This window comes from Molossus molossus, unplaced genomic scaffold (assembly GCF_014108415.1).
Source record: "Molossus molossus isolate mMolMol1 unplaced genomic scaffold, mMolMol1.p scaffold_m16_p_19, whole genome shotgun sequence".
Lineage (NCBI taxonomy): Eukaryota > Metazoa > Chordata > Mammalia > Chiroptera > Molossidae > Molossus > Molossus molossus.
This window is the reverse complement of record NW_023425354.1, coordinates 51,491,199-51,514,460: the sequence shown is the minus strand read 5'-3', so window position 1 is coordinate 51,514,460 and position 23,262 is coordinate 51,491,199. Positions and strand designations below refer to the sequence as shown.

At 49.3% G+C, this 23,262-nt stretch overlaps 1 protein-coding gene and 1 pseudogene across 3 annotated transcripts in view; one reads left to right on the top strand and one right to left on the bottom strand.

The window, feature by feature from the left end:
• SHISA6 (shisa family member 6) overlaps positions 1-23,262 on the bottom strand; it is a 288,109-nt gene that overhangs the window by 129,724 nt on the left and 135,123 nt on the right. For 2 of the 3 annotated variants that reach the window (XM_036268601.1, XM_036268602.1), the window contains exon 3: positions 20,848-20,943. The exons of the other annotated variant lie outside the window; for it this stretch is intronic. In XM_036268601.1, coding sequence (XP_036124494.1) covers positions 20,848-20,943 — 96 coding nt within the window. The remainder of the gene's footprint in view (positions 1-20,847; positions 20,944-23,262) is intronic. 3 annotated transcript variants of the gene reach the window in all.
• Positions 4,989-12,241, top strand: LOC118634000 (annotated as a pseudogene).

The following is a 23,262-nucleotide window of genomic DNA, read 5'->3' as shown; positions in this document are numbered from 1 at the left end:
GTGTTTAGTGCAACAGGGCACTATTGTGTGTCCTTTCACATCCTTTGGTTCTTCTAAGAAAGTCTCTCCAGGCCAGTCATTGCGGCTCAGTGGATTGAGCTTCGTCCCATGGACTGAGAGGTCCCGGTTGGATTCCTGGTCAGGGCACATGCCTGGGTGGTGGGCTCCATCCCCAGTAGGGGGCGTGCAGGAGGCAGCTGATTGATGTTTCTCACATTGATGTTTCTATCTCTCTCTCCCTTCCTCTCTCTAACAAAACCCCCAAAAAACAAAAAAATTAAAAGAAAAAACATATTAAAAAAAATTAGAGTCTCTCCAGTTGAGAAGTCCTTGTGATTCATGCCTCACACTGACTTCCTTCACCATCTGGCCTGCAGCTTTTAATTGGTGCGGTTCAAGCCCAGGTGAGCAGTGAGAAGCAAATGGAGGTGGCCGGCCAGACAAAGCACAGCTCACCTTCCCTCCCCCGCCTCGCCCAGAGAGAGCCAGAGCTGCTTGGTGTCCGGGCCTGCAGGGAGCTGGGCTGCAGAGGCTCGAGTGCTCTGGACTGTCCTCACCCCCATTTCAGTCTTCAGCTGGCAGAGCAGGACCTGCTCCAGGTCCCAGCACCATTCCCGGCCCAGTGACATTCTTGCCAATTGAATCTTCCAGTGTCTAGTACAGTGTTCAATGCATTGAACGACTGACTGACTGAATGAATGAATGAATGAAGTGGATGAATAGATGAATTAATAAAAAAGATATTATTCTTCTTGCACCCACTCTTTTCATTCAAAAGAACAACACACACACAAAAAAGTCTCAGTATCACCTGTGCTAGGAGCTTTGAGTCTGGCTTTGATCTCCCTTGAAGCTGCTTGATATTTTTATTTTTATTTTGACAGAACACCCCGTTTCTCAGGCTGAAGTGTATAATTTTCTACCTGGCTCTTGAGTGGTGCCTCAGCCCCCCTGTGAAGGTGTAAGGAAGCAGGTGTGAGAGCGTCCTGTGCCTGGGGTGTGGCCTCGCATCGCAGGGCACCCCCCGCCGCCCCTGCCTTGGGGTTTCCAGGTGACAGTGCCCCGGAGTGGCCCCAGCGACCCTGCCTGGGACTGATTGACAAGAGGCCTCTGGGAATACCATCCAGCCTGCCTTCCTCTCTGCCTCCGATTACCCAGGGAGGGAGCGGATGGAGAACATATTTAGAAAATGTGTTCATTGTTGCTTTTAAAAATCTCCTCTGTAATTAGGTACTAGGAATGTAGTCAACCACAAAAAGCGACAACCAACGCTGTCAGGTTCCATAAAACACAATCTAAATGAAGAAGAGGCTGGCTGAGCCTCAGCACCTGTCTTAGCCCCTGCACGTCTACTCCCACCCAGACCACAGCCTCACGCGGGCGAGGCCCACTCTGCCCCGCGTTTCCAGAGCCCACGCTGTGTTCGCCTGAGGTCACCGGGTCCCTGATCTCTCTCCCAGGACACCATCTCATCGATAACGGGGCCAGTTTTGTTGTGCTCCCCTCGTAAAACTTCCAGCATGGGCCCTTAAACCTCCCAATTGCAAAACAAAACGAACAAACAAGCAATTGGATTCTCAGCACTTTCTGCATAATCGTTGGTCCTAGAGAAAAACCACATCCATGGGAAGGCACAAAGGGTTCCAAGACCTGCTCCAACTCCACACTGTTCCCTGATGGCTCCTGAACATTCTACAATCAGCTCTGAGCCTTGGGAGCAATTGCTCCCTAACAAATTCAGCGATTCCAGTGAGTGTGTATTTTAAGTAGGGTTCTGTCCGAAGCCTTAGTTACATTAGCACGACCACCAAGAAGCGTGGTCTCTCAGGGGCATTTGCTCTCTGGATGTGCCACGTCGGGGGAGCGTCTCTCAGCCTCCTCTCTCCACACAGGAGTTGCTTCAAAGTCAAAGGGGTGAGGCTGTGAGGCAGCCAATCCAGAAGCCTCCAGGCAGAGTTCCAGGATTCTTTCCACAGGTACGGTTACCAGTACTCCGAGTACTCGCCCGGCCAGCAGCAGAAGCTGCACCTTCTGGCGTCTGCTGGACACCGCTGTCCGTTCCCTCACACAGGTCTGCCTCCTGCCTTACAGCAGCAGCCTGTAGTTCCCACCCAGAGGGACACACACCGCACTAGTCACCATCTGATCTGGTTCTCCTCCCCAGTGCACGGAGAATGCATTTCTCTGCTCTCTTGAAGCTCACAATGTCCATGTGACCTGCTTTGACCAATGGCAAACGAGTGGAAGTCACACGTATTACATCAAAGTGGAGCGCGTAAGTCTTTTAAGAGCTGGGATTTCAAGTAAGTGAAAATGTGGGAGAACAGACATCGGAGGTTTCAGGAAGGCAAAGAGAACACTGTGCATTCAGTGAAAGGTTAAGTGTAGTAGGCAGGCCACTTATTGAAGGGCAATCAGAAGGCCCAGGCAGACAGAGCTTGAACGCCTACGTAATGGGAGAAATAGGAAAAAAATGGGCAGCCGCTCTAAGACAGGAGTATAATTTGCGGAAAATGACACTGAAGGAAGATTAATTTGGCAACGGACTGCGGGGAGGTGCAGAGCAAAGAGGGAAGAGACAGAGATTTCAGTTAGGCAGCTATTCCATTAAGCTGGAAGTGACTTTTAAAAAGTGTGTATTGGGAAAAGGGAACAAATGTGATTCAAAGCACGTGTCGATGCCAAATCGGTACAATAAGGATGGGGGAGTATAGATCAGGAAAGTCAGGCCAAAGTGACGCTCCCACTTCCGGTTTGGGCAACTGGAGGAACATTTGGTCAACGCATTTCGTCAAAAATAGAAGTTGGTTTTGGAGGAACGATGTAGATTCAATGTAGGACTTGCTCAGTGTGAGGAGATGGCAGAGGATGCAGGCAGGTCTCTTTCTGTCTCATTCCCAAGGCCACTACTCTGGCTAAAGGCTCGCACTCATCGCAAAGACGAAGGCTGAGAGAGATGATGACCTTGGGGATGTGTGGCCTAAAAGTAACGACGACAGGAGTCAGGCATGCAAGTACATCCTCTTACGGCAAGTTTCAAGAAAGCAAAGAATAGAGGTTTAACACCAAGCGTGGGGAAGTGCACATCTGCGGAGCGATGGGAGGAGCTACGGCCAGAAGAGGAGACCATAAGGCAAGGTCAAAGAACACCTGTAGGCTGCCTTCACGAAGACTTTACTGTCAAGTAAGAGTGGGCAGTCCTTAGTAAAAGCAAAACTAGACTGAAGATGAAGACAAGTCCTCAGATCTGGAGATGTGGTTTTTATCAGGGTCCTTGGGCGGTACGTTCAGTCCAGCTCTGCCTGAAGTCTGGCATCGGCGTCTGCTCAAGTCCCCCACCATGAGCACAGCTCCGCATTTCCGTAAAAGTTGTGCTGATGCCTGTCCCCCTGCATCTGCCATTCTAGGGAAAAGGGGCATTGGGGTGCTCAGGTGATTCCACACCTGTCAATGATGCAATATTCAGTCCAAACCCAACTGGTAGATTTAATAATAACTGCTTAGGGTTTTCCACAGTCTGCAGCAAAAGTAGGACGTGACCACTACATTACACAGAAGGCCATGCACTGTGACTGATGGAGTGTGACTTTACTTCACACAGGTGGCTTTATCCATACACCTGTACCTTCCACGGATGCGTTCCACCTCTCTGTTGTATAACACAACCAAAAGCGTTGTAATCAGTCAGCTTGGGTCTCAACTCCAGCCCTGCTACAGTATTTCTAACCTGTGTGCTCAGCATAACCTGAAAACAGAAAATGCCCACATTTTACTTAAAAAAATGAATCTCAGCATGTTATCTTTTGATGGCTGCTACAAGCCCGATGGTGAACAAGGACAGTATAGGAAAACCATTAAAAAATAAAAACTACATAGAAGAGAAGAAAAGAGAGGGTGGCGGGTCTAAGGAAACATTCTTAGGAAGGAGAACATGCACCCTAAGTGTGAAAACGCACAGTGTCCTGGCAGGTGGAAGGACTAACTAAACTCAGCGTGACAGCCTTCTACAGCATTGCTTCTGGGTGAAAAGGAAGAGAGGGAAACTGTTTGGAGATCGGCTGGAGGGGGGAAGAAGCACAGGGGTGGGGCTGGGAGGTCCTGTAAGACATGAGAGGGAAAAAATCAGAGGACAGATGTTGCTTTCCTAATAATAATAATAATAGTAATAACAACAACAACAGTAATAATAAATCCATTAGAGAAGTTGTACTTTCTCTTCTCATAGAAAAGAAAGGAGACTAAGCCTCGGGTGGTGAATACACAACAGGTATACAGATGTCATATTATAAAGTTGTATACCCAGACTTTATATAATGTTCTAAGCCATGTGACCCCAATAAATGTAATAAAAATGCTTATAAAAATAAATGAGTCAATTAAAAGAAAAAAAGAAAAGGCTACTATTAAAATAGGAGTCTTATGATACACCAAACCAAAAAAATGGATAAAAGAAATGTGAATAAATCTCCTGTTAAACACATAAAATGAGAATCTAAAAGTCTCTTCTGATGACAATTTTCTTCCACTACTACACAGAAATAACCATCAAGCAGAATAAAACAGAATATAACATGCTAAAATAAACAACTTTAAAGACACGTTTGTAGTTATAAAATAAAACCCTTAAAAGGTAGTGTTTTCAGGTGAGGGGGTGGGTGGAGGTGGAAGACGGTAGAAGGAGGATGACTGGTGGTGAAAACAATTTAATTGGATTGAATTTGTTTAAAACCTGAAAACCAATTTTAAAACTAAAAACAAGTGGCAAAAAAGAAATAGAAATTTAAAGAGAATTCAGTGAACTCGGAAAGATAGGAAAGAAAAAGACAAAATGAAGAGTAATGCTCAAGATCCCTAAAAAAGAATAGAGTCAAAATAAAACCTACTAAAGGCATGGATGAAAGGCAAGAAAGCAATCATGAGAATAAAAATGAACTAGTGAGCTCCTTCCTCTCTGTCTGGCCGCAGCCATCAGCTTTACGACGAAGGTAATGGGCACCTACCGGTGCATCCAGGAGCTGCAGAAAGAAGCAGTCCATGGAAGGTGCTTCCTTCCCAGGGTGCAGTGGGGCAGTACCTCCAGCTCTCTGTGCTCCACAGTCTCCCACCCCGCCCACCTGGTCCAATAAAGCACACAGGCAAGGATACCAGGCCAACCAAGGTCATGTCATATATCAGATTCATGCGCGCCAGTGTGGCTGCAAATGCCTGGTTCCTAAGGGTGACCTATGGCAAGCCCGTCTATCATGGTGTGAGCCAGCTAAAGTTTGCTCCAAGCCTTCTCTGTCTGTTGCCCAGGGACCAGCTGGATGCCACTGTGGGTCTCTGAGCATCCTGAATCCTTACTGGGTTGGTGAAGATTCCTCATACAAATTCTTTGAGGCTGTCCTCGCTGATTCATTCCATAAGGCCATCAGAAGTAATCCTGACACCCAGTGGATCACCAAAGCACTCCGCGAGCAGAGGGAGGTGCGAGGGCTGACCTCTGCAGGTGCAGGAGCCGTGGCCTTGGAAAGGGCCCCAAGTTCCACCGCACTACTGGTGGTCCTCGCCCTGCAGCTTGGAGAAGGTGCAGTACTCTCCAGGTCTACTGTATGGCTAATATAAGTAATGTTTGTAAAATTCTTACCCAATAAATAATTTAGGACAGTAAAAACAACAACAAACTAATGAAGGCAAAAATAATTGGAGAGAAAGTGGTTGCATGAGAAGACAAAGGAAAAACAGCATATCTGTAACTGAAGTCCCTTAAGAAACACAAAACCATGGAAGATAATATATATAAAAACATGACTCAATAAAGCTTTCTTTAAATATTGAGAACGCCCAACAGATACTGGAAACTACTCAGAACCATCAACTCTGATATCTTAGCAAAACTAACAGACTTCAAAGATGAAGAAAAAAATTGTCAGGGCTTTCAAGCAAAAAGATCAAATAGCTGATAAGATTGGAAGAATTAAACTGTCACCTGGCTTCTCAAGAAATAACACACAAAGTGAGGCAGCGATGGGGCCGCGTTTTAAGAAACCTCAAGGAAAGAGAGTGAGAACCTGAAAGTTTATCATGAGGCCAACTTTTTTCAAGTGTCAAGCCCTTAGAACAACAATTTTAGGATACGAGAACAGGGAATTCTGTATCCATGAACCCTTTCTGAGCCATGTACTGGTAGATGCACTTCATCCAATCATGAGATGAACAGAAAAGTTCATGATGGGCATACCTCTACCTCTACCTCTACCACCTCTACCACCTCTACCACCTCTACCTCCACCTCTACCACCTCTATCTCTACCACCTCTATCACCTCTACCTCTACCACCTCTACCTCTACCTCTACCTCTACCTCTACCACCTCTACCTCTACCACCTCTACCACCTCTACCTCTACCACCTCCACCTCCACCTCCACCTCCACCTCCACCTCCACCTCTACCACCTCTACCTCTACCACCTCTACCACCTCTACCATCTCTACCTCTACCACCTCTACCACCTCTACCATCTCTACCTCTACCACCTCTACCACCTCTACCTCTACCTCTACCTCTACCTCTACCTCTACCTCTACCTCCACCTCCACCTCTACCACCTCTACCACCTCTACCACCTCTACCACCTCTACCTCTACCACCACCACCTCTACCACCACCACCTCTACCACCACCACCTCTACCTCTACGTCTACCTCTACCTCTACCTCTACCTCTACCTCTACCATCTCCAAGACTAAAACACAGGTTGTTTGGTGTGTAGATTACTAATGTACAGATATTATATGTGCGCAACTAGAAATAATGCAACTAAAAAATGGGGGGAGAAAGTAGAATAAATGTTCTGATTGTTGCATGGGCAAAAGATGTAAGTGAAAGTATTCAGTAAAAACTGATAAGCCAGATAAAAAAGGTTTAAATGTAAACATTAGAGACTAAGGAGTGTTAAACATTAAGGACAAAGGTGACCACTAGGAGAAAAACATACAACCAACTTAAATACAAAAATTTTTTAATTAATTAAATAGCAAAACAGTACACCTCTTGTAGTGAAAGTTGTTAATAAACTACCCTCCAAAATCACTAGGCCGTGATGGTTTTATAGAGTTATTTCAAGTCTTCAAAGACCAGATAGTCCTAATGTTGAACACATGATTCCAGGGCACTGAAAACGAAGAATATTCCTGATTTCTTTAATAGAGCAAGTGTAACATGGATATTAAACATGATAGCGATAGCGCGAGAAAGAAAACTAGAGACCAGTGTAATTCACAAATACTGATACAAAATACTAAATGAAACATTAACAAATAGAATCCAATACCATATTAAAAGTAATACAACATGACCAGGTGAGATTTATCCCAGGAATGCAAGACGGAGTCAATGTTAGGATATCCACTACTACTACTCACCATATTACTAGATCTAAGGGAAAAATCATAGATTTTCTCCATAGATACTGAAAAAGCTTTTGACAAAATTCAATATTCCCTCCTGATTTTTATAAAGCTCAAGAAAATAGAAATTGAGGGATACTTTTTAAATATGAATTAATCTGAATCAACATACATCTACATATCTGTCTATCTATCTATCTATCTATCTATCTATCTATCTATCTATCATATCTATCTACTTTGGTCCTAAAGACAGTAAGAAAAAAGCTATAGAGCATTTTCACTAACATTAGAAAAAAGACAGGATGCCCTCTATCTCTATTACTATTCAACATAGTACTAGTGGTATTAAGCCAATGCAATCAGACAAGAGAAATCAATTAAAGACAAAGATGAAGAAGAAGCAAAGCTACCTTTATCTGTATATGATATTATAGTGTACCTGGAATGCCAATGATAAAATAACTCAAACACTAAAATAAATTGACAGCAGGATATGTAATTAACACAGAAAAATCAATGACCTCCATAAACACAAACATAACCAGTTAACTGTCATAATGGTAAAGAAACCACAATTAAAATAACAACCAAGATGATCAAATAACTAAAAGGATGTGAATCTGATCCAAGAAAAGCATTTCCTTTTGCTATAAAGGACATTAGTGGTACATCTGAATAAAAACTTTAGTTTAGGTAATGGTATTTTATCAATGTTAATTTTCTAATTTTGATCATCATACTGTGAATGTACATGAGAATGTCCTTGATATTAGGAAATAAACACTTAAATATTTATGGTAAAGGACCACTGTATTTGCAACTTAGTCTCAAATATTTAAAAAAACAATTATACGCCTTTTAGAAAAAAATAAAATGTACATATGTATGTTTACATATACACATAGCATGTATACACACACACATATAGAGAGAGACAGAGACAAAGAGAGAAAATGATAAAATGGAATGAAATGTTATTTGAAGAATTTAAAAGGTATACTGTAATTTTTGTACTATTTTTGTAACTTTTATGTAAGTCTGAAATTATTTCTCCATAAAATCATTTAAAAGATATAAAGTAATAAAAATAAAGCAACTGGTGGGCCTAATATTGGTTATGTAAATGATGGTATAATAGGATAAATTATTTAGCAACCATTGGGAAAAAAATAATTGAGCTAGATCTATTTCTGCAAATATTGAATGATCTCCAAGTGATACTTGTTTTAAAAAGCAAGATGAAGAATGGTGAATATACTGTATTTCTTATGTGTGTTTAAAATGCAGATGATTGGAGCCATAAAGTGTACAGTGACATAAAAGCAAAGGGGTACCAACTCTCACAGAGGTGTCAGGTGGTGAACAGCTCTGGAGGTGAGTGAAAAAAGGACATGGAAAACCACCTAGATCATTTCTGACCTTGGGTATCAGCACACATGCACCTGTCCTGGAGCATCAGGACTAGAAAGCATCTTGTAGAAAAACTTTACAGGGAGGGAGATACAAACCCAGAGAGGTGAAACAATCCTCCCAAGACCACATCCATCTGCAACAACTTTACTCCCAGTTTAGTGTTGCTTCAATTCATGCATTCATCCATTCATTCCTCACTCATTCATTCACAAATACCCACTGAGCACCAACTATGTGCCAAGCACTGTGCCAGCCACAAGGAACACAGTGGGAAACACACCCAGCCGTGGTTCCTGCTTGCATAGTTAGAGGCAAAGACATATCAGGCAAGAAATCACAGAAATTAAAAATATTTTTTGAAGACTACGGGAAAGTAAATATCAAGGGTGCAATTAGAAAACATAATGGAAGATCTAATTCACATGTGAAGGGCAAGAGCAATTCAAATAGAGACATGAACAATGAGTAGATTGGTCAGTTGAGGCGTAAGGACAGAAGAAACAGCTTGTGCAAAGTTCCTAAGAAGGGAAGAATAGAAAGCAAGCCAGTTTTGGCCAGAGTGCGTTAAACAAGAAGGAGAACAGTGTCCTAAGAGGCTCCAGCAGTAAGCAGGAACCAGATGGTGCAGGCCTTGCATGCCACATATTTGCTTTGCTCCTGACTTGTGTCAACAGCCAAGCAGATAAGGGAGGGAGGATATGCACTTGTCATTTAAGAGTTTTGAACTCAGCCAGAATTTTTATGATGGGTGAGCTCCATTCCAGAGAGCTGGGGTTCATATTTAAGACTCTGGCTCCAGCGGAGAGCCTCGGAGGTTTCACCATACAAAAGTGATGACAGATCTTCGCTTTAGGTCAGATTAGGTAACTTTGATTAAGTCAGGTTAGATTAAGTTAGAATAAGTTAGATCATTCTGGCTGCTCAGTAGAGGATGGGAGGTTGGGGACAAGAATGGGACTTCTTGTAGGAGGTCTTTGCAAGTTGTCTAGATGGGAAGGGAGGGAGCTGTGGATGGGGAGGCTGGATAAGAAGGGGGCAAGCAGTGGGCAAGGCTGAGAGAATAGAACGGAGTGGTAACTGACTTGGATGTGGGTGGTGAGGGGAAGCAAAATGTTAAGGACAGCAGGTAGGGGTCTACTGGAGCACCTGAGTGGCTAGGGGTGCCATCTGCTGAGGGATCTACACCTTCATCAGCATAAAAATAAGCTGCCAAATTGGCCAAGATCCGATCTGGGCATAGCTGGCATCCATGCCACAGCCCTCTCTATTTCACATGAATGGATTCAGGGTTCAGGCATCTGCGTTCAATTGCTCTTGGTAAAAAAAAAAGAGAGAGAAAGAGAGGAAAATCATTATGCTTTTCCAGAATACTCTCCCAGGGCAAAACCAAAATGATTCACTGGGAAGCAGATGAAGAAAACTAGAATCTAACATCAATCCTATTCAAGGAATGAATACTTTATAAGCTCTGGCCCTCTGAACCCAAGGTGCACATTTATGCATTGCTAGTGGAAGGGCCTCTAGGTATGAACTACAAACAGCCTGCGACTAGCCTCGGAAAAAATCCCCTCCCCAGTGCTATGCACATACCCGGGGGACACTCTTGCAAGCACCTCAGAGCGTGAGCAGCACAGGCCACTCTGAGAACACATGGGGGTGTTTAAACTCAAAGCCCCCTCTGCGGGAAAAGCTGCCTGCTTCAGTCTACTCTGTAGTTCTACATTTGAAGGTCTCTTATCCTGACACAACTCCAGACATTAGAGAACAAAGGGTCTCATTCATCTTCAATGCTCTGATTTACACAAGAAAACTGAGGCCCGACACAATATCAATACCACAAGTCAGAAAACCCACGTCTGGGGCATAGCTCAGTACCGAACCCACGCGCCCGCTCCCTTCGGCTCTGCAGCCTGAGCTGCACATGATTCCTGCGAGGGAGGACACTCCTGGTGGGGGACAGACACTCAGGACTTGACCCCAAGTTTGCTGTGTCCATGTCTGCCTGTGCAGTCAGCCTCAGACAGAGGCCAGCTTTTCACGTGCTTGCTTTGCATCTTAGTTTTATTCTTCAAGGCAGACGAGGAAAAGGTGATAACCAACTAGGATTTTGAACTCTGCCCCTGCTGTGTGCCTGGAAGGGTTCAGGACACGGCCTCCAGCTCACCTGTCAGCTCCATTTCCTGCTGCCCCCACGCATGTCCTCAGGCCTCATCACTTTCCTGCAACCCCACAGGCAGTTGAACTTCCACGCCTCTGTCCGGGGGGCACCCCTTCTGAAATGCCCCTCCAGCCTCAGTCTTGGCCTGTCCCATGCTTCCTGCCTGCAAGGACCATCGCGAATCTCGTCTCCTGTCGGAGGCCATTCAGTGGCCGTCTCCTCCTTCAAGCCCGTGCCGTCCCGGGATCTACAGCCCGAACTTCCCCTTCACTCGGCAGACACTGCACTGCTTGGCTTCTTGAAGGGCAGGCCTGGTTTCCCTGGTCTTCGCTCTACTAATAGTCACGTTTCATTGAAACAGACAAAACCCCATGACTGACATCTGGGCCAGGCCACCGGAGCCTTGGAAGGTCTGTCTGCATCACCCCTCAGGGCTCAGTGATGTTCCTCAAATGCTTTCTTCGCTCCTCGGCTACATATCAAATGAGGCTTCCTGGCCAATGAATCTCAGAAATGGCCGTGACCCTGAGGAGCATCGAGGAACCAAGATCCTCCTAGAGCAGTGCTCCCCAGACTGGAACGTGCCTACAGGTCACCTTAAGATCTGGTTGAAATGCGGCTCTGATTCTGTGGGTTCAGGGTGGGGCCCGAGAGTCTCCAGGTCTTACTAGCTCCGTGGGACGCCCGTGCTGCTGGCCCCGCTGCTGCCTGAGTAAAAGGTTCTGGGGCGCCCTGCAGCCGGAGCCACAGGGGGCCCTCTGCTGAGCGCTGGTGCTCCGGTGCGTGCATTCTCCCATTCAGCTCCACGCTAGCCCTGCGAAGCCGGTGCTACTACTACCCTACCTTGTAGATAAGTGCCATCGAGGTCAAGGTCCCCAGCTGGCAAGTGGCAGAGCCAGGAGTGAACGAGCAATGGCTCCAATGACCCTCCTCTCACCGTTTTTCTTCTTCCGCAACCTCCTAATGAGGGATGCTAACATCACCAATTGGAGGAGAAAGACCGAGGCCGAGGCCCGAGTCCAGGCACGAAGCAGCTGGATTTCTTGACTCTGCCACAGACATCATCTGCATAAGGCAGAGACACAGAACCACAGGGTTTCGTTCCAGACAGCAGAGTCCCAACAACCTGAAAATGTCAGTGTTCTGTCCCACTTATAGGTCACCATGGAATCCTGGCAACTGTTGACTGGGAAACCATCCTCTCCGGCCACGGACTCCAGCTGGCACGGAGACAGCATTCCGCCGCCTTCCCGGGACTCGTCAGCCGCATACCTTAGCTGTCAGTTTCCGAGGCTCTTGGCAGTGAGCGGCAGGGAATGAGAGAAGCCAACGCCAAGGGCTTGCTCATGGGAAGGGGAGATTCCCCACTTGGATGACCAGTCAGTGCCAAGAACAATGCCAGGAAGAGAGTGTTCTGGCCACACACCTCCTCTGGGGCCAACTTGAGCTGTGGGTCGTGGCAGGAGAAAGTTCAGAAAACAAGCTCCAAGCTGCTCGACCTCTGGCTGGGCAAGCCAGCCTCTGGGGAAGCAGACCGTGATCCCCCCCCAAGGTGGATTAGAGAGACCAGCGAGACTCGGGGTGCTGAAGGCCTCCTGTTTGCTCCCATTCCCGCCTGAGCAGGAAAGGAGTTGGGCTGCAGAAGCTGAGGGGTGAGCTTCCCTGATCTCAATGTACCAAGAAGCCTTCTCTCACTGCGGACGAGCCCAAACGGGATCTCGCTGCACCTGGGTTACTCCTCTTTACATCCACATACCCGATGGGTAAGAGTTGACCCTCCCCCTCTGCCCTGTACTCTCCCTCCTCCCAGTGGACTGCCCAGCACCCTACATGGGCCAGGGGCAGCAGGCCCACAGACAAGCATTAATGGGGACATGTATGGTCCAGAATTCAGGTAACGGCCTGATGGGTGGGCGTGGTTCTTTGTGCTACCATTGACCCAGGTAGGGAGAGTCGGGTGACCGTTTAGATACCGCATCACCTGTCCGTGAACCGTTTCAACCCAAGCACTGCTGTTAGAACGAGGTGAGCTGAAGAAGGGTGTGGAAAACTGTGGGCCAACTTCTTCGGTGCCTCGAGTGGGTCTCCCAGTGAAAGTGGACTCTTAGGAAGTGGATCCAGAACACTATGCTCCTCAGATTAAGCTGCAAGGTTTAAGTGCGGCCCAAACCAGTCTGGGTGGAGACAGGGTCCAGGGCCAGGACCCTTCTGCTTAGCAAGGGGTCATGGGTGTTCCTGTTAAGAGGGCCAGTGTGGGAAAGGAGGTTTTGTAGAACAGCTGCCCTTAAGCAAAATGGTTGAGATTGCAAATGTTAAGTATCCAATTTTAAAACTTTGAAAGGTACTGCACTGGGCTTTGTTTTGCCTTATTTCCCTTTATTTTGTTGGAACAGCAGTTACATAGAGAAATGGACTCACTGGGTTAGCACTGAATTCAACATTCATGCGGACCCATTTTTGCTTCTAATGCAATCCCTTTTAACCAATTAGCCACCTTGTGATTCTGACTCAATGCTAACAAACTATGTAATCCCCCCGATGCCACACAGTTTCCCGAGCGGAAGGCTTAGGGTCAGCGTGTGGGTGCTGGCCCGGAGCATATGAAACAGCCCTGAGTAAATCTGAGCACCCCGAGTCCATGTCTTGTTCTCAATCGTTAGCCATTACTCAGGAGTGAGCAGGCAGGGCTAAAGGGAGAACCAGTAGACTGCTTCCTCCTTTGGTGCCCTCAACCCAGAGCCCAAGAGTTTCCTGCTCATCCCTCTCCTCCCTGCCCTCCTCGGCCTACGAGAGACTGTTCCCAGGTGCTGCGCTTCTTAGAGGCCAATCTCAGGCAAGCCAGGCTCAGCCTTCTCTCTCTCTTGCCTCCCAGCTCACGGTTACCATGGAGACCAGATGCCTCCGAGTTCTGCATTTTATCTGGAGCCCAGCCTCTGAACACCTTGGTTGAGTCAAGCCCACATACTCCCTGGCTCCCCAGCGTGTGAACATATCTAAGCTGGCTTCCTGGAGCCATACGGCTCGGGGGTCTCCGTGCTACGTCCGCAGGATGGTCTGAAGGCTCCGCTCAGACCCTGGAGGGCGGGTGGCAGGCTGCAGTTCTGTAGAAGCTTGCACACTCATGCTCTCCTTTCCAGAAGAGAAGACCTAATTCCGAACCCGTCTCACACAGCCACGGCAGGGCCAACAGGTGGGCCAGGGGGGAGATGAGCATAAGTCCAGGGGGCGCATGGGGTTCGGGCCAGCAGAGGGGCTCGGGAAAGGGCTGAGGGGAGACACAAAAAGAACTGTGCTGGTAGTGATGTCCACAGTCACGTCGAACCTGATGTTGCCGAAACAGGTCCCTGGCCTCAGTTCTGACGACCTCTCCCCTTCCCGCAGCCACCCACGCCCTTGGACCTTGTCATCCCCGAATCCCCCCTACTATCTCCCGCCCGTCACGTGGACCAAAGGGCTCTGGTCCTCGTTTCCTTTGCTCTGCCCTCTTCCTCCCCACAAACCGTTTGCCCAGCCTCATCGCTGGCTCACACCTGCATGTTTTCTGAAAGCTAGAACCCATCTCTGCTTCCTTCTCTTCGCACGGAGCAGGCGCCCTGGGCCCAGCCCCTAAATCTCCCCCGCCCTTCTCTGGACCACTGTCCTTCGATCTGGGGGCTCGAGCAGCCGGGCTGCCATCTCTGCAGTCCCCTTGTTGCCGAGACGTCTAAACTAGCAGCAGGCTGGTCACTCGTGCAGCTCTGGTCTCAGCACCTGCTGAGACTCCCTCCCACCGCCGCAGCGGTCGCCCTCCCTCACCTTCTGCCTGCGGCCCCCGGGGAGTCTGGCCAGGCAGCGGGACTGCCCCCCGCCCGAAGACATTCTGTCCAGGATCGATCTTTGGGGTCTGCTGTGGTCCCCACAAGACAGCAACTTCCTGCATTCTGGCCTTTTCGTCACCTCCGGGTGGTCTCAGGAAAGTCCCAAGGCTGGGGGAGCACCCGAGGCTGTGTAGCTCTCAGCTCCGGGCAGCAGGGCCCTCACCCCGCTCTGGGCTCTCGACGTGGGGGAGAAGGAGGCTGTGACGCCACACTGGCTGTGCTGCTCAAACATCTTCACTGAGGTGACCAACTAGCTCATTCACCAGAGACTGGGGGTTCTGAGGACACAGGACTTTCTGTGCTAAAACTGCAACAGTCTTGGGTAAACTAACCCTCATTCCCAGCTGACGAACTTGCTTCCAAAAATCACGGGGCAACAGTGGCATACGTCCACCTGCACGCACCTGTGTCATATACCCGGCCTTCTGTCCACGACTCTGAGGCCAGCCCTCCACCTGGGTGCAGGGGCTCTCACCCATATGCTGTCACTTACCAAGGACATCACCTCTGAAGTGCCCTCCCCACTCACACTGTCTCTCTTCCCTCTCTGCTGGGTCATTCCCCCCCACACAGACACTGCGATTTCTCCCGGCTCAACCACAGCAACGGGTCTATCACACTCCCTTCCGGCTACTGGTCCCATTCTCTGCTCTGACATTACAACTCTACAGACTACATCAGCAGTCTCCCATTCTTCTTCTTCCCTTCTCTTACCTGACAAACCTTTTCTACGTTTCGTATGGAACATTTCAGAGGTGTCCCACAATAGAGAGGACAGCACAGAGAGCCCTCCTCTTCCCATCGCTCAGCGACCGGGATCACGTGGCAGCACCCCCAGACACCATCCGTTCTCTCGCCCGTCCACCTGATGGATGTGTTGCACTACCGCCCAAAACTGGGCTTGCCAAGGTCACCCCCTCCAGGGTGCACCCAGTGGTCCCTTCCAGGTTTCATCTCATCGAAACTCTCCATAGCTTACAACAGCCGCTTGCTCTCTCCCTTGGAAACACCCTGCTGCCATGAGTTTCTTGCTTCCTGGCTGCCCACACATGACTAGTCTCCTCTGTAGGTCCCTCCTCATCTCCCCCACGTCTCCATTTTGAGGTGCCCAGTGGCTCCCTTCTCAAGCCTGTGCTCACTTGGGGAACTGACACCCACTCCCTAGCTGATCTTGCCCAGTTTTCTGGCTTCATGGACTGGAAACCCCCACATTTATAGCCCCAGCCAGGACATCTCCCCTGAACTTGACATTTCCACATGGGTTATTAATAAGCATCTAAAACTTAATACGAAGCCACAGTGAATGTATCTCACCCTCAACCTCTGCCTAAAGCCTGTCCCTCCCGCCAGCTTCCATCTGCCTGATTCTTCAGGCAAAAAACATTCTGTATTTCATGGGGCCCAGAGTGGAAACCAGATCCTTAGATGGCCCCACAGGCCCTGGGCGGCCAAGCCCCAGCTCTGACCTCACCTGCTGCTCACACGCGCTCCGTCTGTCTCCATCTCAGTGTCGCTGGGCAACCAGGCGGGCGCCGCACCACCGCTCCCTCGGCCGGGAGACCCTCCCCAGAAATCCGGCTGACTCCATCCTCACCTCCTTGGCTAAACTCTTTTCCTTCATTCTTCCAAATGCTCTTTTACCTTTTCTTTTTATCCTCACCCAAGGACGTTTTTGCACTTATCTTCAGATAGAGCAGGAGGGAGAGAGGAAGGAAGAGAGAGAGAGAAACATTGATGTGATGTGGGGCCGGGGACAAACTGCAACCGAGGTATGTGCCCTGAGCGGGAACTGAACCGGGACTTTCTGGTCTGCGGGCTGACACTCTAACCGCTGAGCCAAACCGGCGGGGCCCAGATGCTCTTTTAAAAACGGCAACTCCTCCCTCCCTTTCTATGCCTCATTTTGCTCCATAGTTCGTAACTAGATCTTGACATAGGTCCTATTTTTGCTTCTTTCTTTCTTATTTCTATGATCTCTTCCTGCCTGCTGTAACCTCAGTGCCCAGAACAGTGTCTGGCACAGGGCAGATGCTCAGCAAAGGTGCTCACGTGAAATAAAAGCCTGTAAGGGCGACAGCGTATGTCTCCTACAAAGGGCATCACGCTGGCGCTCCTACCTTTCAGCAAAAGCCTGGGGCCCCTCTCCTACCTCTCTCGTGCACAGACACACAGCGCTCTCGCTGGCTCCCGGGACGGCGGAAAGGACCCGGTGAACAGAGGGAGACGGGCAGCAGCAACCAGCCGTCACTCTGCGAGCTGCCTGCGCACAGAAGGCCTGGGTGGCCTGGGGTGGCCAGGGGTGGCCGGGGTGGCCTGGGGTGCACCAGTGGAGGTCGCCGGAATCAACACTGCTGATGTGTAGGGGCTTCTGGAAAGAATCTTCTGGCTTTTTCTACCAGACTCAGGAAAAAAAAAAAAAAAATCTGCCTGAAAGATTTTAACCAAACTGTCTAAACAGAATGGGGTCTCTTCGGTGTACAGACCCTGAGCCATTATTAGAGGAGGATGAACTTCCTTTCTGAAAGGGCAGACCCTGCAAACAGTGTTAATACTCTGCTTCCCGGCCCATCTCCCTTTTGTCACGTCCTGTCTTGCAAAAGGTGTGCCTCTAATAAAAACAGCCCCCCGCTATTGAGCTCACCGATGCGTGGTGCCCACTGAACCACAGCCCATACGCCGCCTGGGCTCTTCCCACTGTCGGGGCAGGAGACAGTCCTGGGAGGGCAGTCTCGGGAAACAGGCCTCGATTTGGAAGGGAGCGGTACTAACCGTTTAGTGAACTCACCTGCTCTCGTTACAGTTTTCACCTGTGGAATGGGGCTGACAGGCGCTCTCTGAGGTTGGAGGAGTCCTCTCTGAGGCTGGAGTGCATGTCTAGCCCCATAAGGCTACTGGCGCCCCCACATTGGAACTCGGGACCAATGTCATCCCAGCTTCCAAGGAAGGCCACCAATGCCATTTAGAACAGGGACCACCCACGCCCGGTTCTTACATACTCAGTCGTATTCGAAATGCATGTTAAATTGAGTGATGTGGGTTGGTAGGGCAATGGTATCATCTTCTAAACCTGTGTTGGCTACCCCACTGGTTCTGAGTCACACTGACTCTACACAGCGGCCACGTGCCACCCGAAGGCTTTAGGCAAATGTAGGAAAGAAGAAAAAAAGGATGAAGGAAGAGGGACCAGAAAAAGGCAGTCACTGGAGTTGCAACAAAAGAATAAGGAAAGGGAGAGATGGAAGCGGAGAGAATTAATCACACGCGATGGACAACGGTGTCATGTTCGAGCTCTCTGAGTGTCCCCTCCCACGCGGTGTTTACGGGGGTTCGGTTTGCTTCCAGGTGCCGCTCAGAGTCGAACTCGGTTTGCTCGGAAGGAAGGAAGAATGGGGCTTGGCTCTTTTCCAGAGATCTGGGGTGTCTAAGGAGACCCTGATATTAGAAGGGAATCCTCATTTCCAAGGCATCCCCTGCTGTCCCCCACCACTCCGGTCTCTTTGCTCATGAAACTTTAGTTATTATCTCAATAGGAAAATATACACAAGGTACTTTCCTGGAAAGAGGGGGTTTCAGAGGACTTTGCTGGAAGAGAACGGAGAAGACGGGGTGGTGGATGTGATGGACACAGGAGGACAGGCCCTGCATGCACAGGGGGCTGGATAAGGCCACACAGCAAGGTAAGAGGGGGATATAAGCAGAAGCCCCGGCAAAACTTCCACACACAGGCAGGTAAGCCTCCCGGGTGCCCCAGGTGGCAGGGACCCAAAGGACAGGTAGCGATAGACAATGACCTTTACGTGGCTCTGACGAAGGTCCAGTTCGTTTTTATGCCCACGGCCTGATAAATGCATGATCCGGCTCCCCTGTGGCTCTGATCCCATCTCCATGGACCTCGGCCTTTTCTCTCCTGCACGCACACTGGCCTCCCTCCTACCTCGACACCACGAGAAAGCGTCCTCCTCACGGCCTCCTGTTGCCTCTGCCTGGGATGCAGGTCTCTGCCCAATTGCCACCTCACCCAAGATCCCTTCGCTGACACAAGGGGCTCCCTGCCACAGATCTCCCTGCCCCCTCGTACCTGTCACCAAGAACTAATTTTGTCTGCATCTGCCAATGGAGTACAAGCTCCATGAGAACGGATTCCATTGAGTCTGAACATTGCTTAGCACATGCAAGTCTCATGGGGGGGGGGGGAGTGTAGATCTATATCTATATATATCAATATATAGAGATACACACACACACACACGCACGCACATAGAATGAGTTCTATTGCTTGAACTGCTTGGTGTTTCAGGGTGGGCCACCTGCACGGAGTAGGAGTGAGGGTGGGAAGGGTCTTCAGTTCAGAAACCTTGGTTGCCGTGTTCTGCTGACAGATCAAGCTCACAGGTTGCCCTGCAGGCAGGATGGTGTGGAAGCCAGCCGCCTATGGCCCTTGGTGCTCCTTGGCACCCGATATTCACAGTCTTGTGTAGTCTCCTCCCATTCCGAACAGGGCTGACTCGTGTGACCAACAGAATACTGTGAAAATGATGTTGTGTAACCAATAGGCTTGGTCATAAAAGACACGGTGGCTCTGCCTTTCTCTTCCTTGGATCACCTATGCTCAGGAAGCCCAGCCGCCTTACTGTCGGGACACTCAAGTGGTCATAGAGAAAACAGCATAGGGAGAAACTGAGGCCCAGCCAGCAGCTGGCACCGTGTGAGAGAACCATCTTAGAAGCGGGTCCTCCAGCCCCAGCCGAGCCCTCGGATGATGCAGCCCCTGGTGACACCTCGACTGCAGCCTCGTGATAGACCCCAAGCCAGAGCACCTGGCTCAGCTGCCCCTGAGTTCCTGAACCGCAGGAACTATGTCAGCTAAGAAATGTGTATCGTTGTTTTAAAATGCTACCTGTTAGAGTGATTTGTTGCACAGTGACAGATAATTATCACGAAGCGGGTGACATGGGGTCGGCCCACCCAGGTCTGAGTGGACGACTAGGACCGACCGTGCAGCCACGTCCGCTTCTGGAGCTGGCTGCTCCCCATTTCAGTCTGCAACTCTTATGAGCCACAAATGCCAGCTGTATCCTCAATAAACTTTATTTAGACACAAACAGACACAACAGAAAATACATACACAGATACAGATAGTTTTCTCTACAGGATGAACACACAGCACAGAGGGGATTTAAAAAGTAGGTGCATGGGATGTAAGAAAATAGGGCAAAGTTCCTTGTTCACTCACACGTACAACAGACACATGTTTCAGAGGAAGACAGGGATGCGCCATCCCTGCAACAGAAGTCACAGTTGTTCCGTAACAGTACACAGGTGTTAGGAAGGTAATCAAAGAAGGTAGAGAGCCAGTCACTCTTGATATGACAGAATGCTCACAACACCAGCAGGACTCTTCAAACAAAAGACAGAACCGAGGAGTGAGGATTCCAGACCCTGCACAGATGCTCTGCAAGCTGTCAGCTAGGTCATAATGCAGCTGAGCAGAAAGGCTACATGAGCTTTCCTCTTGCGGCTTGAAGGTCTGCGGAACCTCCACCTCTGTGTCCACATCATAGAGAGTTTACATAGACACACTCAGGATGCTGAAACTTGACATGCGTGCTGGCTTCGAGAACCACAATACGCAGAGCATGGACAACGGTTTATAAATGGTGGCTTTCAGAACAAAGGAATAATAGCCAAGGAGACAAGTTGCAAATGCTGCTGCATTCATGGGCAGTGTCCCCCACCAGGTGCCGTGGTCCCCTCCCGCGGGGGCCGCCGGCATCTGCATCCTGCTCCACACCGCGGGTGGAGCAGGATGGGTGTCTCTTGGAAGTCTATTATTGCCCGCTAAAGTCACACCGTGACCTGCTGGTCACTCCGGCCAGAGCCATGCATGTCACCAGAACAAGCTGCAATGGAGCCGCCCCACTTAATCCTGTCCCGGACATGCCTCTGGCCTCCACACCGTCTTCGCACTTCAGATCAGGGGTCCCTAGGCAACCTCTGTATTTAGTAAAAAATGGTTTCCACTGTACCCTTCGTGTGTCCTCTTCCTAACGTGACAAATCCAGATGAGATGAAGTTATGAAGATCAGCTCCTCCGCTGCGGTAAGCCTCCTTCCCATGATGTCCTGCAAGAGACGGGGCAGAATTACCTGGCGCCTCCGACACGCCACAAGAAGACACGCGCCGAGGCTCCAGCTCGCCCGACAGCGGTGCTGAACGGACCTCCACACCAGCAGCTAAGTCAGGAGGGAGAGCAGTCAAACATACGGACGCAGAATTTTATAAATGTATATATAAATATATATCTTTCATAGATATATGAAAATATACATGTCATCACACAAATGTATATAGTACTATATATCATAGAAACATATAGATATATTTCGATATAGCATATATCTGTGCAACAAAGTGTGTGTGTGCATATATATACGTGTGTATATATATGTGTGTGTGTGTGTGTGTGTGTGTGTGTGCATCTCCTGTGCAACAGAGAAGCAGGTCCTGAGAAGGTTATGCTGAGAATCGGAAGCAGAGTGGGTGGGAAGGGGGCACCAGGCTTGATTTCCGCATTTCTGACCGAGCACACCAGAGCATCAGTCTATGTGTCCTCCCACCCTCTCCTCGGCCTCAGCCTCCTTCCTTCTCGTTCTTGTCTTACTTGTTTTCTTTCTTCCCAAAGCAGGGAGGTATGCGTCTGAGGGTCTGACAGGGACTGCTCTCTACATGCGCGCGTTTACAAATCACACCGCAACCTACGGGAACCGTAGACCCTCGCGGCGTGGGGGAAACCCAGCCCCTGAAGCCGACGACAGAACGGCGGTAACTGACACACTGGAAGAGATCCCTGTGCTTTCCTGACTCGAAATCCTGCCATAAGGTCTCATCCCCGGCAGCCCAGGCACTGCCTGTGGATGGGGTGAGGAAAAGACTGGAGCTGGTTAGAATTCTGGAAGGAGTTCAGAGAGAAAGAGTTAAAATCCTGCTTCTGACACTTGCAATGCGCTGGAAATATAGACATCGCCCTGGCCCGTCTGGCTCAGCAGTTGAGCGTTGGCCTGCGGACCAGAGAGTCCCACGTTCGGTTCCTACTAGGGGCACGTGCCACAAAAAAAAAAAATAATAATAATAATAAAAAGAAATACAGACATTGTAAAGAAAGAAAGGACCCCTACCCGCCACCCTCGGGTATGAACCATCTTGCCACAAGAGCATCTTCAAAACTGCACTTACAATTATGACAATGTGTAGAACTCCCTACGACGCGCTGTGCGGTTAAAAAGTAGACAGGAAGTGCGATACTGAACACAACCCCAACGCTGCAAACTATTCACACCAGCACACCCAGCGTAAGTGCTGACAGAAAATCGCCCGACGCCACACTGGCTTCGCGTGGCCGGGACACCACTTCCTTCCTTCTTCCCTTCCAACTTCTCTGTACTGGCCCAGCTTTCTTTTTGATAATGAGCACGTAACTTTTATAATATCAATAGGTAAAATAAATTTCTAATGGAAATACGTGTGATAAGCGTAAAGGCAACATAAACCGCATTTTTTCTTCACGGGGCATCCTGTGCATTGGCAGATCTCAAACTTGGGTGCAGGTCGGAATGATCTGGAAGTTTTAAGAAATGCCGCTGTCTAGGTACTACTCCTCCGGGGATTCTGATTGGCCGGCTCGGGCCTGGGAGGAGGGACGCACATCTGTAAGGAGCTCTCTAGCTGATGCTACTGTGCCAGGGGAAGGAGAGAAACACCGCCCTAAGCAGCGGTTCTCAACCTGTGGGTTGTGACCCCTTTGGGGGTCAGATGACCCTTTCACAGGGGTCGCCTAAGACCCCTGGGAAGCACGTGTTTCCGATGGTCTTAGGAACCGAGACACCGCTCCTCTCTGGTCTCCAGGCGGGTCCGCCCACAGGCGATCCGCCCACAGACAACAGGAGGACCTGTGTTACAGGGTCGCGGCACTGGGAAGGTTGAGAACCACTGCCCCAGAGGAAATGGAGAAACCACCTAGTTCAGATTATTCAGGTGGGTCCAAAGACCATTGGCCCGGGACCACCCACTATGTAAGTTCCAAGCTTCATAATTCTTCCTCTTCCTTCCTTGTCCCGGGTTAGCGGTCCTCAAACTTGAACAAGCCTCAGAACAACCAGGAGCGCAGGTTCACACAGACTGCTGGCCCGCCGGCCAGGGTTTCTGATTCAGAACGTCTGGGCTGGGGCTCGAGAGTCTGCATTTCTATCAAGTCTCCCGGTGACGCTGATGCTGCTGGTCCAGGAACCGACCAAGAATCACTGGCCCAGCACAGCAGGAGCAGAACAAGATGTTACCCCATTTCCTTTAGCCCCCCCCCCCCCCCGCCATGGACCTCGTCCCTCAGATACAGCTTTCCACCAGGAACTCTCTTGCCTTAAAACACCGGGGTTACCACCCAGGAT